At 42.5% G+C, this 14,252-nt stretch overlaps 1 protein-coding gene across 6 annotated transcripts in view; it reads left to right on the plus strand.

The window, feature by feature from the left end:
* MAP7 (microtubule associated protein 7) overlaps positions 1 to 14,252 on the plus strand; it is a 163,537-nt gene that overhangs the window by 11,323 nt on the left and 137,962 nt on the right. The window contains exon 1 of one of the 6 annotated variants that reach the window (XM_057311018.1): positions 1,774 to 10,455. The exons of 2 other annotated variants lie outside the window; for them this stretch is intronic. In XM_057311018.1, coding sequence (XP_057167001.1) covers positions 10,230 to 10,455 — 226 coding nt within the window. In that variant the 5' untranslated portion in view covers positions 1,774 to 10,229. Of the gene's footprint in view, positions 1 to 1,773; positions 10,456 to 10,772; positions 11,201 to 14,252 lie in introns of those variants that run through there. 3 more of the 6 variants (XM_048226096.2, XM_048226099.2, XM_057311019.1) reach the window with 3 other exon arrangements.

The following is a 14,252-nucleotide window of genomic DNA, read 5'->3' on the forward strand; positions in this document are numbered from 1 at the left end:
AAATGGCTCCACAGTCGAAAGCATTAAAATAGAGAAATGGGGGATGGAGCTTTTTTTAGTCTGGAAGACCTATGAGAGGGCAAAAGCCTTTGAATAGAAAATCCCCATAATCTTATACTCCGGGAACCTCACAGGGAAACGCTAGTTTGGCATTTTAGATTCAATCCTTGGTGGTTCAGCTGTACCCAAAGTACACCCACGATAGAGTATAAGGTCTCCAAGGAGGTTTTGGAAGAGAGGAGTACAGAATGGCAGATGGGAGGAGAAGGAGGCTTTGCTAAATCCAGTGACTGGGAGCTCAGGCACTGGTGAGCCCTTCTGACCCAGTGGAGAAGTGCACAAAGATGACATTTTGCTCTACAGGGCACATGCTACCTACGTAGGTGTCCCTGTCTGGAAACCTGTTCGTGGAACAGTTTGCAGGATTGCAATTCTTCTTAAAACAAACAGCATTTGGTTCTGTAAACTTCCCTCCTTTTGTTTGTAAACCACAAGAACCAGGTGTTTTTCTGGTGAGTGGGATAAAGCCTGGCTCTGGGTTGTAAAGGGATGTGGGTATTTCTTGTATTAAGGGTTTCAGGGCAGGTGTCTTCCCCACCCCCCCACCCCCATGCCAGTATGGAAACAGGAACCAGGTAGGACTGTCTCCACCAAAACAAATGGAGAGGATAGAAAAAATGTTATTATGACGGTGATTGTTTCTCTACAACGTTGTATGTCTCTGGAACAGGTTTTGGTTTTTGTTGTTTTAAACATGTCAATGATTTTAGTGCCTTTAACAATGGAAGTGTAGCCACTTTCCCGATGATAAAGGGCAAAATGGTCCAATTGTGGTATTTTAGGAAGTTTGCCAAAAGGTTCCTTTTGTCATTATAATCCTTCCTCAATTGTCTATCCAAAATTCACAGGAGTTTTGGGGCACCTGGGTGGCTCAGTCTGTTGAGTGTCTGACTCGGCTTCAGCTTAGGTCATGATCTCATGGGTCATGGGATCGAGCCCCCTGTCGAGTTGGGCTTTGTGCTCAGTGGGGAGTCTGAAAATTCTCTCCCTCTGTCCCTCCCCCAACTCTCTCTCTCAAATAAAATAAATAAACTTTAAAAATAAAAAAAAATTCACAGAAGTTTTAAGGCAGGGGCTTAGAATAGGGGTATCAAAGGTAAAGGTGTTTCGGAGATGAGGTTCGGGGCCCTGAGTGTGTTTCTCCACCTGTTCATCCTTCTGAGCTATTGTTTCTTTCTGTGTGGTGCCCACTAAAATCTCACTGGCTCTAGAGCAAACAAGACTAAAAGGGGATGATATTTCTCAAAAAATGTACTGGGTTGCTAGTAGTGTCTATTTCTTGGAAAATAATGCTTCCTGTCTTTTTAAAAGCAATTACTGGTGCATTAGGAATCTTTTTTGTTTAGCAGTTCCAAATTTGAAAAGCTTCTGGCTTGCTATTTAATTCTAAATATACTCATCTCTTATCTGTATAATTTAGCTAAAGGCTTTCAGTGTTTCTAGTTGGTTGCTGACAATTACACTGGATATGCTAATCATTTTCAGGGTGGACCTTAGCTGAGTGAAAACGACCAAACCTCAAACTTACCCACCATGATTATATAATTTGCCTTTCTGTTAGGCACTTCCTTCCCCTAGGTTGATTTCAGAACTATGCTGTGGAATTGTATATCATTTTTTCTTTTGTCAGAGTTGGTTCTATTTAACCAATATAATAATAATAATAAATAATATAATATAAATAATAATAAAGTTTAGTACCTCAAACCTTCATACATACTTTATTTTCTCATGAGAAACATGTATTGTTCAATGACATCCCCATCCACATATTTATATATGTTTCTTCTGATTGAGACAGTGGGGTTACTTCATGACAATAGGGAATAATTTTTTTTAATCAACATATCTGTACTTTGTAAACCATTTAATGTTGAGGCAACCGGTTGTTATAATGATAAAAAGGATTTATTTGGTAATGCTTAGATGCTGACCTGCATTGGATTCTCAAGGAGAGAGAATTAGTGGAAGGTAAGAGGATTTAGTAGTTCTACTCTGAGATTGCCTGAGCCCGATTGTATGAATACAATACGATTAATATATTGAGCATTGCAATATTGGAAATGACTTGAGTAAATAGTATCCAGCTTATACAGTGAAAATTATGATCATGGACATATAGACCTTTGACTTTTGAGTAGCATGCTTTCCTTTACAGCGTGTTGATTTCAGTGTGGGAATGGAGTGTCTTAACCTCTGTGAGGTCTCTCTGACCATGATGGCTAATTTTATCTGTCATTTTAGCAAGTCTACAAGCACCCAGTTATTTGGTCAAACAGCAGTCTAAATATTGCTGTGAAGATATTTTATAGATATGATTAACATTTACAGTCAGTTGACTTTAAGAAGATTACCCTCAATAATGTTGGGGGCCTGATCCAAACCATTGAAGGCCTTTAGAACAAAAACTGAGGTTTCCCAGAGAAGAAGGAATTCTGCCTAAGTTTCCAGCCTGCTGGCCTGCCTGCCTTACAAATTTTGGACTTCCCAGCCTCTACGATTACAGCTGCCATTATTCCTTAAAATAAGTCTTTTTTGTTTAAATAGGTTTCTTTATATGATTTATATATTTTTCTCCAGAGAAATAGTAGTATGTAGTATCAGTAGTGGTCCAGTAGTATTTTGGGTTCTGTATCTCTGGAGAACCCTGACTGGACACACTGACCCTCAGAAAGAAAATTAGAGGTCCCCGCCCCCCGCCCCAGGATTATGTAACATATTTAAATTACTTTTTAAGAGACTTTTAAATTAACTTTTAAGGTAAAAACAGGATAGTAAACCTCTTAAAATATCTTAATTGATGTCAGTTTTAATTTCAGAGCATTTTAGGAGAAAGAATTGGAAAGAGTACCAAAGCCACAAGAAATGGGGTTGGGGAACAGACTCAGTAAGGTCTGAAAAGAATGTTAAGCACCTTGCTCTGGACTGGGCCAGTTCTTTACTGGCCTGAAGACTTAAGACCGTCACTCTCCTTAAAATGCCCATAAAGTAATAAACTGAATTGCGTCACTATTCTTTAATATTGTTCTTCTCTCACAAACCTTTAGATCTCCTCTCTGAAGTTACAGAGCCATAGTGATTCATCCACAGTAAATTGTGTCATTGAGGGAAAACTCGTTTGTCTTCTTCATTTTTATCCCCAGAATTTTTCATATGGTCGATTTCCATTAAACTGCCAGTAGGTGAGAATGAGGAAGTCTGCAAGCTGCAGGTGTAGCAATCCTGAGTGTGGTCCTGCAGTCACCAGAACACTGAGTGAAGCTTCCATTGTTCGTGTATTTTAGCTTTACGTCTAAAACCTCTGGGGGGCATCAGTTGAATGAGTAAAACAATACAACTGTAGAGCTGCCTGCAAAAAAAAACCCGAAGCTATGTGAAGTGTAAATAAGCACAGGGAGACAGTGACAACAGGGGGAAGGGCCTTCTGAAGCTCTCTCAGGCTTTTTCTTTCTGACAGAGTGTTTTCCCCTGGGCATCTAACTGGAGTTTCCATTCTCAGCAGGTCATGGAGTCAGTTGTGGGATCAGAAGAGACTCTAGAGACCCTAACACCAACCTGACACCCTCATCCCAGATCCGTGTTTGTGCATGACCATCTTCAGTGATGGAAGGCACGGCTTGTTACCTTCTGGTAACTTCCAATCACCGGTCCTAGTTCTGTCTTCCAGCACCACGCTAAAAGTAGAAATCCCTCCACATGTTAACCTTTAGTTCAGTTATCTTATTTCTCCAGATCTTGCCCTATTTTCTCCAGAGAAAATGTACCTTCTTTCCAGGGATCCTCCTGTTGTTATAGCCTAGAATTTTGACGAGTCCTAGGTTGCTCTCTTCTAAGTGTGCTCTAATTTATCATCCCATGGAAATGTCTGGTTCAGACAATGTGATCCGAGGACCAGAAAATAGAGAAGGTTCTTCTTCCCCTTACTCAGTGAGCTGGACATCGCTGATAGCGCCTGTGATACTGTTAGGACTGTCACAGCCTCATCCCACTGATCGTGTGTCGTGAGCTTGCTGTCCACGCACCCTCTTTTGCAGCTCCTGAAGCTTGGCTGGGTTTTCATTCTGTACCTGTGCGGTTGGACTTAATAGAAGAGGGGTTCATATTTATCGCTGCTAAGTCTTTTTTTAGCGATAGCCCATTCTTTTGATCTGTTGATGATTTTGGACCTGATTCTAGCCTTCTCTCTGTTTTATCTGCAGGTGTAAAGCCCTCGTTCTCCTCTAAATCTTTAATAAAAATACCACCTTTCCTTCCCATCGCCCACTTGTCCACACTCATCCAGGCTTTTGCAAGAACTCGGTATCCACGCTCACCCCCCTGAAATACGTCTTCCACGCTGCTAGGGCATGCCTGTTTAAAAAAACAAACATGAGTGGGTTCTCATTTTCTTGTCTTTGCCTTCTGTCCCCACAGTCCCCACGTGAGACGCTTTTCTCCATCTGGACAAAGTACTTAGGCAACTGCTCTTTGTAAGTCTTACTCCTCCCTTTCAACCCGTCCTCTGCCAAACTGGCCAGTCTGGATCACACTTTGCATCATCAACACCCTTGAATGGCTCCCTCTGCCTTTGTGACGTGGGAGAATGTTCTATGATTTGCGCACTGCCTCCCCTCTGACGTCATTGCCCAGAACCGAAGACAGGGGGCCACAGTTTCTCAGTTTTCTTACCTTTCTAATGGTGTGGCTCAAAAAATAAAACTAAACCCTTAACGGCTCACAGACCAATGATGGGTTAGGTAACTTTGAGAAACACAGCCCTGGCTATCTGTCTGATTCTTCTGTTGAACCCAGCAATTGATTTCTTTACCTCCTTTTGAATCTGTAAAATTGGATTTATAACCTCCCAAGGGTGTCGCTATTAGAGGAGAGGGCGTGTACCTGTCTTAACTTGTGTCCAGGAATTCAGAAGTTCATGCAATGTACATTAGGTATTATCAATGGGAATAATGAACAGGAGGCCTAAGGGCATTCTAACCTATGTTCCTGGGTTCAAGTTTCATGTGGCATTTTATAACATTAGCAACTTAGCTAGTGATACCTAATGTTTAGGAAAGAGTTTTAAAGAAAGCTTAGTAAACACCTTATGTTCAGATAAGTGAATCCTCAGGGTTTAAAATTTATTTACGGTGGAGCAGACATGGGAAAATGGAGTCTGCTGTCTCCGCAAAGTGCTGACCACACAGCAAAGATTTATGGAAATGTTATAAAAGGCACGGCAGGGACCTCGGACCTGTTGGTTGCTGGCACGCTACTACGAGTAGTATTTACTGTTTTTCTTATTGCCTGTTAACAAAAGGTGGTAAAAGAAAGATCAAAGCGAACCTGCCTTTTTATTTTCCTTTCAAAGGGTCAGTCTTTCTTTGTGCAGTATTTCTTTGTCCAACAGCTTATTGGAAGCTCTATATAATGCTGCAAGATGGCAGGATGTTATGCCTTTATTGCCAAAGCAGCCATGAGGAAGTGTCTCATTCTAGGAAACTGTAAGGGAGCCCTCTTACTTCAAGAATGGGGATGGCAGAGATCCAGCTGGGACCCTTGTTCCCAGGGGTTGTTTGATTCCACAGTCAACCTGTGCTTGCTTTGTGTTTTCAAACCGTATGAAGGTTCTCTTTGCTTTTTAATATTGCATTAAAATGTGGATTTCCAAAACTCCTACTAGAAATAAATTGCGGCTTACCTTGGGGGGGTATGCATTAAATATTTAAAGGATTACTGAAGTCCAGTAGTTTTGAAGAATTAATCATCTCCTACATACTAATCATAATGTAGAAATAGAAAAAGGCATTTTGGAACTTCTGGGCTCCACTGAAAACTAACTAACTTATATGTGTGTAGAACTGTAATTTACCAATGACTGGCCATTCAATCCAACAGTAGTAATGTCTGTGTTCAGCTACAGTCCTTGATGAGTATAAATCAGGCTCTTTTCCATTTCAAGAATGTTTTTGTAAAGCTCACTAGGCTTTTAGAAGGGAAAATCTAGGTATGCTTCTCACTGCTTACACAGATTTCTCTTTGCAGGAGGATAGTCTTAGATTCATTCATGGACTCTACGCTATTTCCTAGTCTTTCGGACATAAAAACAGACATATAAATAAAAGCTAAGGTAGGATGCATGTGAACAGAAGCCTGAAGTGTATGTGTGTATACATGTGCCTGCACGGGCTTAGTCTCCTAGAACATCGTGACAGGTAGGTCCAGATCACGAGCATGACTTCCCCTACCATTAGTTTGACTCTGTTTAATATTCCCCTACCTCAGTTGGAGGTCAGCCAGAGGTGCCCGGCAGCCAGGGTAGAAGGACAGATGTAAATTCATTGCATACTAAGGGAGTGGGGCTGGGGGTGGGAACTGGTGGGGACAGCAGTTGCTCAACAGCCTAGTGGCCTGTTTCATTCATAGTGGACAAGTAGTATCATTTTCACTTTCGATTGTGACTGTATTTTGTGATTATACTGTGAACCTTTTTCTCTATATAAAGCCGGTTTAGTTGTAGAATCTACCCTTTCCCACTGGGTAATGTCTCATTTCTTCCAACTTTGTACAAAGTCTCCATTAAAAATCATTTATTATTTTAACAATTATTTTAACAATTGAAACAGTTACAAAACCTCATTGGCTCTTGGAAGTCCACATACCCCAGTTCCTACGGGGACTGTACCTGCAGGTGACATTCAAGGACACACGTGCCACATCAAATTGAAAACATTAGTGCTGGGGAAGAGTTCGGGAATTCAGAATACAATTCCTTTTACTTCAAGGTCTTGCCATCCCCCTTCCACATTTGCTTTTGTTTTGGGTCCGAGTATAAAGGAGAGAAGACTGGAGGCCCATGCCTCTGCAGGGGTTAAGCCTAGTACTCCTGAAATTAAATAAGAGTTAAACACCTATATCCATTAAAGACTGGGTTTGAGCATTTAGGAAACTAATCGCAAATGTATTTATGCCTTAAATGTGTACTTCATGGATAGGAAAAAAAAACCCCTTTATTATGATTATTTGATCTTGGGCTGTTTGCTTCTTTGTGACTGGTCACAGCTGTGACTGGGAGGGAGCTAGTCGATGTTGTAGTCAGGATTTACAAGGCAGCAGGACAAAAGCATCTTAGCCTCAGAGCAGATGGGCCCTGGTTTAATCCTGACTCAGTGACTTAACTAGCTGGGGGACTTTAACCTCTGTGAGCCTCTGTTTCCTGATCTGTCAGGTGATGACTCCTCTCCCCGTGCTGTTATGACTAACACAGGTAACCTAATGCACCTCGCACAGCATCTGACAAAGTTGAAGATGTTCCTAGATAATGGAATTCTTGACCCTACCCCTGCCTCATGAGTTGTAGGACGGTGGTGACTTTTGGCCTCCTTTGATTAGGCTTTCCTTTCCCCAATAAATGGTTTAAGCATAATTTTCAAAACAGCCATTTTGGTGACTTTCACATTTTGATACAAATAAAAATTCTCCATGAGACCGCTCACGCTAGTGCATGAAAAATGCCATCTTTGTCATTTGCGGGATATTGCACTGCAGGTAACAGAAGAGGAGAACCATTGATTGGCTGGGTGTGGTAGAGGTGGGCTCAGTTACAGCCCTCTGAGTCCCAGAGGGGCTGTCCTGTGATCTCCGTTCCACAGACCTCAAGGAGGGCTCCTTTGTGACATCTTATCTGGACAAGTTAAAGGCTACAAAGCTTTCACTTTGCTGCTGCATTTCTCCTACGAAAGCTTTAGAGCCATCCAGGCCATCCTTGCAAGTAAAGGAATGTATATCTTCTGCAGAAGTCATTTGAATTTCAGCTTTCACGTTGCTTTTTAAAAGCCACTCTTAGGTGTTTCACTGTCCTCCTAGGATACTTCATAAAATATTAATCCTCTCAATTTTTTTATTTGGAAGATGAAGGTGAAGATCCTTCTTTCCTTAGCTTTACCTCTTTCAGTAATACTTCCGTTAAATTTCATGGGGATGGTCAGAAGCTAGTAGCTTTATTTGGATAAGGAACATTTCCGAACGAAATTTGTCATTTGTTTGAGACATAGCTTTTCATTTTTTCTGCCAAAAGGTAGTTTCAGCTGTGTGTGTGTGTGTGTGTGTGTGTGTGTGTGTGTTGCAACCTGATTCTCTGGAAGGTAGAAGAAACAAACTAGATTTGAAAAGATTTTCATAAATATGTGTATTGTAATATTGGACTATGTTTATTGGTCATCTGATTAAAGAAATAAATAGGAAATAACAAATCATCTTCAATTCAGAAATAGAATTACCAGATAAAATCACCAAGTAGAATTATGGAAGTATATTGTATCTGCTGTTTATTTCTTTTTTTTATTTAAAAAAAATTTTTTTTACATCCTCACTTTTCTTTTTTCTTTTTTTAATAATAATATTTTTTTATTATGTTAGTCACCATACGGTACATCCCTGGTTTTTTATGTAAAGTTCGGTGATTCATTAGTTGCGTGTAACACCCAGTGCACCATGCAATAATGCCCTCCTTACTACCCATCACCGGTCTATCCCATTCCCCCACCCCCCTCCCCTCTGCTGTTTATTTCTTCAACAACAAGCTCTTGCATGTTCGAGGCATGGATCCTCCCTTTCCTTCTTCTCCACATCTTGCCATCGCTGTAGAAGCTGGAGAGAGGGAACTAGGATTCTACACTGTGTAGGCCAAATAGTCATCATAAGGAGAAGCACAGGACTAGGGAGAAGGAGATCTAAATGTTCCCTCTAAACTTGCTGCCAGCTAACATTTGACCTGGGCAAGGAATTTCACCTCTTGGGCCTCAGTTTTCCTGGCCTGTAAAATGCTGATGTAGACGCTCAGACCCACTCAGCACTTCAGCCCCATTCACTTTTAATTCCAAATACCCATCACACAGATGACCATGAATTTAAGTAAACTTAATATCAGAAATTTCCTGCATTTCCCCAACCTACACATCTAACGCATGTTAGCCCTAATTAAATTCCCCAGCCTTTGAGGGAAAGATTTCTGAAGTTTTGGTGTTTTTGCTTTTGTTTTTGTCTCCGCAGAGTGGATTTGCCAACCATCTAGTACATCTCCAGCGATGGCCTGGGCAATATTAGTAGATAAAAAATAGAGCTCTTCCTTGATAGAGTTGGTAGTTGAACTGGGAACACCTTAAATATGAAGCAAAAATAGACTACTTAGAACAGATGTGTTATAAAAAGTAAAAGGGGTACAACTGGCTGGCTCAGTTGGAAGAACATGCAACTCTTGATTTTGGGGTTGTGAGTTCGAGTCCATGTTGGGGATAGAGAGTCCTTAAAAAAAAAATAGTGCTTCTTATACATATCACCTGCTTTTACTTTTTATAAGTACTTCTTCCTGCTACCACTATGTTCATTTAATCCTTTCCCCAAATCCTATAAGGTAAATGATGTCACCTCAGTTTTATAGCAAAATCGAAGGCACCGAGAAAAGTTAAGTGAATTGTCAGCAGTTACTCTTCCATTCAAAGGATTTGGAGAGGGTACTGGTGGTAGAATCCTCAGGATCCTCTCTTAGGTAAGTAGGTTAAGTATTGAGGGGGAAAGTAGGAGAGTGGTCTGGAGTGGGAGAATGGGCTTTGGACTTTCTAAGCAGACTTGATTTTGATTAAGAGGCAAAAACAAAAATTATTTTCTTAATTTGGCACTTGTCAGTGTCACTTACCGAAAATTTAATTTTTTTTTTTCACATACAATTTCAGGGAGCCTAGAAGTGGAGAGTCTTAAGTGAGAAAGCTCATTTCAGAAGAAAACAGTAATCACATGATTGTATGCTTTGGAGAAAACAATCCAAAAAAGAACTAAAACTGGGTCAAGTGTTGAGGATTGCTCAGCACCGCTGGTAGTGACTGGCCCAGAGCAGTGGGAATTGCAGGGGGAGTTGCCTGGTTGTGGTGAGGCGGATTTTTCCCCCTTGATGGATTGTAGTTTCTCTCCTTTCAACTTGACCTGCAGAAGGGGTATTGCAAACTGTTGTCTTTGGGAGAATAGGCACAGTTTTCTCCCCCTGCCTGCCCACTCTGGAAGGTCTGCAGGGGCACGACAGTGCCAGTCCTCATGCCACGTGTGGCCCAGTGTGTGTTTACACAGACTCTGGGGTTGCAGGGACTTCTGGAAGGCTGGGATGTGTTACTGAGTTTGGAGTGAGCCATGGGGGTCCAGCGATGCCCGCCTTCCAGGGACTGGCAAACATTGTCCCGATTGAAAACCCGGTCCCCCAAAGAAGAAAAAGCCTTCTTGCCGTGAGCCCCTTTCCCCGTCCCCGGGGAGTGCCCTGCCGCCGGTGCAGCAGAGCGCTGTCTGTCCTCCGCGCTGCCGGGTGGAGAGGAAAGGAACAAGGAGCCGCGCAGCGCGCCGGCCGCCTTCCTCCCTTGGCCCCAGCCGTCCGCGGTGAGTCCCCGGACCGGAGCCCGCGGGCCCCGACGCCCAGCCGCTCCCACACCTCCTGGATTAGGACAGGTCACGGTTGTCAGGGCAACTGTGAACAGCGGCAGATCGCGGTTTCCCCTCTGTGCCGTGTGCGCAGTATTTTCCTGTGCGGCGGCAGGGGAGAAGACTGGGGAGAGGTGCCGCCGCTGAAGAGCTGGGATCTGACTGAACAGGTTAGGCAGTGCAAGGAGGCAGCTGACCCTGCGTGCCTTTCCTGGGGCTTTTCCGGAAGGAGAGTGCGCGTGCGTGCGTGCGTGTGTGTGTGTGTGTGTGTGTGTGGAGCGTGTGTGCAGGCAGCGAGCTCCAGCCAGCCGCATGCCTGCGGGGAGTGAGTGGGAGGGGGCGTGGAGGGGAGGTGGGGGGGTTGCTGCTAGGTGAGGGGGAACTGCAGGGCCTCAGTTGCCAAGTGGCTGGTAGTATCTGTCAGCTGTTTGCACACTGTTTACCCATAGGGGATCTATTACAAGTGCTCAAATGAATCGGCCGCTTAGAAACTAGCAGCTTCCTGGGAGCTGCAATTACATAAGCATATATTTTTAATATAATAATAATTAAAAAACAAGTAGCCGCGGTATGCCTGGATCAGCTACAGCTATCCGACAAGAGCGACTGAAGAAGACCAGTGCAAGGCCAATTCCCCTTGGTTTATTCACCATTAATGAGGAAGATGAACAGCAAAAGAATGGAAATTCCAGAAGACCAAAAGGTATGCATTAGCTCTACCCTTTGGTTGGACCCGGAACCAGCCCTATTTCCCACACTGTCTGTAGCACATTTACAAACTGTGTGCACCCATGCGGTGTGGCGTGCTTGTGACCTCCTAGCACAGTTTGCTGGTGGTATTTACGCATTCTGTAGAGCTGTGTATGCATGAAATGGGGAACAGATTTGGCAGGTTTCAGATCAGCTGCCTTTTTGACCCAAGCTACTTTCTTGGCCTAGAGATCTTTAATTTTCACATGCTCACTTGCACAGTAACCCATGACACCGTCCTCACCAGGAGGAAGAAATAGGAGTTATCCAGGTTTAAATGAACATCTCCCTACCTTGCTTAGGCATGTCGGTGATTTCTGTTTAATAAGGAGAGTTTCTCCTTGGAAGGGGATGAGTTAAAGTGACCGAAGAGTGCAGCCTTTCCAAGGGCAGAGAGTCAAGATGTTACTGCCTTTTCTATTCTGAAATACTGAGAGCTTGAAGAGGAGGTAAATAAATATTGAGCGCAGTGTAGGGGCAAAGCTAGGTAACAGGAAGGGGGGGACCATGAGGCTTTATAACTTCTGGTGGTAACTGCTACTGAACCTCCCTATGGAGGTTGGTTTGTGCTGGGTGCAGAAAGGAGAGGTCTGATTCTTGTGCATTTCTTTCCTAATGATGAAACGGAGCAGCAGGTTGCCTGGCTCCTCAAATCCCTGTGTCCTGCATTGTTTTAGCATTGTCTCACAGCACCCCCCCCCCCACCCAGGGCTGTAATTGTCAGGGGTGGCAACATCATGCCTGTTTGAAGAAGGGCTTTCAGGCTTGCATTTTAAGTTTTATCTCGCAACCCCCTTCCCCAAACTATATAAGCTATTCGTCACTTCAGCTAAGAGATTATCAGTTTTGTTGTTCCCATGTGGTGATTAATTTTTAGCTTGCATTCAAATTGTTCTGTCATGAAGATAGAGAATTTTCCTCGGTGTGGTACAGGGCAGTAGCATGGCAAAGTAGGCAAACACTGATAGAATCAGTGTTTGAATAGAATCCAGTGTCTGAAAATGACTGGCTTTCTTTTTCCTGGTTCTTGAGTGGATCTGAGTTTGCTTTTCTTAAATATCATTGAAACTGTCCACTTTAAATCCAAAAGTATATTTTTACTTCACTTTTAAAATACCATATACAGAGAATTTCTAATACGTAGAATCTAAGTCATGTAGTTGACTTTCACTATCAGACCTAGTTTCTTAGACCCAAATGATTTGAGGAATTTACCGCTGCCGCGAAAGGAAGCTGATGTGGGTGATTTGGCGTAGGTGTTTTTGCCCAGGAATTAGACAATTGAACCAGAGTGTGCCCTTGGTGAAAACCCAGTACTTTAAATTGTTGGTAGCAAATCACTTGGCCTCTTAGGAGGCGGTAACTTTCTGAACTACTGTGGATCTGTTGAATCGGGCCTACTGTGTGTTTTTGGAAATGTTCTTTGTGGCACTTTTCCCTTAGGCATCTTGGAGCAGTAATTTAGGATAGTGATCCATTTTGTTCTGAGTAGTTTTCTTGAATTCCTCTCTTTTTCCTGTGTTTTGTTTGTTTTCATTTGCCTTTAGTATTTTACTTGAAAGAAGGGTAGGGGAAGTAGGTGCTTCAAAAATCTATCTGTTTTTGGGAATTCAAGCACTCTTTGGATAAGAGAGACTTAAGGAGGTTCTGACCCCCTACCATTTTTCCTTTTCTGCTTTTCCCTGTATGAAGGGGAAAAAGAAGGAAAAGACTAGGAGGAAATCTTATGTTGATAAGAATGTCCAGACTTTCTGTATATCCCCAACTGTCTCTAATTTATGGACACGTCTAATAAACAACCTTGGAAATCTCTATGATTCTTGATGAATAAGACTGCTGACTTGGTTCTGAATTTCTCATCAGGTCTGTCAGAGCAATGGGAATGTCCACGTTCAAATCTAACCTTGTCAGTAGAACAGAGATGGAAATATTGTATGTGTCCACTGTCCAATATGATGACCACAAACCACATGTAGCTGGAAGCACTTGAAATGTGGCTACTGTAACTAGGAAACTGATTTTTTAATTTTAATTGATTTTTAGTTAAAGAGCCACACATGGCAGTGGTTACCTTCTTAGACAACACAGTTCTGCTCTGTAGAGCTGTGATCTGAATTTTTGTCCTCTCTGCTTTGTCCCACCTTACTTGCTTTCTGGTGCCAGTTATGGTCAGGTCCTGAAATGAATGTGGTTATTAAGAAGGGCCTGATGGAGCAGACGGCCCCTTCCCTGCAAGGGGGCACAGTAGCCTGGCTTTATAGACAGTTTCAGTTGTCCTTTTCCACCTAAATGTTCTTGCCTGCTCTGAATATTATACTTACTGCTCACTGGTTGCCAATATCATTGTTTGCAACATATAATGGACTTTTATTTTCTTAGTTATAGCATCATAGCAAGATGACATGCAGATTATCTTTTATGGGTTATTGTTAAGATAAACAATCAGAAGCTTTGTTTTCTTTTTTGCCTGCTCTGTGGTCTAATCAGCCAACTGTGCCCTGGTTTTCATGCTAAGTATCTTTATTCTGTCATTACCAGGAATAAAGAAGTTTGCTATCTAAATTCAATAAGGCAAATGCTCCTGTCCAGGATTACTCTGGGTTAATGACAAGTTGCATCTTTCCAAATACTCTACTCTTGGGTAACCATCCTAATGGACTCAGCGGAATGAACATACCGATTACTGTCTGGACTCCCAATGGCGGCTTCAAAATGACTCTGGTGGGGTGAGACAGTAGTTCAGTTAGCTGGTCAACTAGCTCAGTTCTTGAAGGCAAAATTTCTCTCCCTGTAATCAGTAGGGATGTAACTATTTTACATGTCTTGCTATTATTGACGAATAACATTTAGACAATAATTGGGAGTGAGCTGGGCTTCTGCTCTTATACCTCTAGAACCCAAGCCTCAGTGTAATGCTGACCTGAGGACTGGTGCAGGAGAGCTTATTTAGGTACTGCAATGACTCAGTGCCCTTGCTTAGGTTTCCAGGCAGACCTACCTTATGG

This window comes from Ursus arctos, unplaced genomic scaffold (genome assembly GCF_023065955.2).
Source record: "Ursus arctos isolate Adak ecotype North America unplaced genomic scaffold, UrsArc2.0 scaffold_13, whole genome shotgun sequence".
In the NCBI taxonomy this organism is placed as follows: Eukaryota; Metazoa; Chordata; class Mammalia; order Carnivora; family Ursidae; genus Ursus; species Ursus arctos.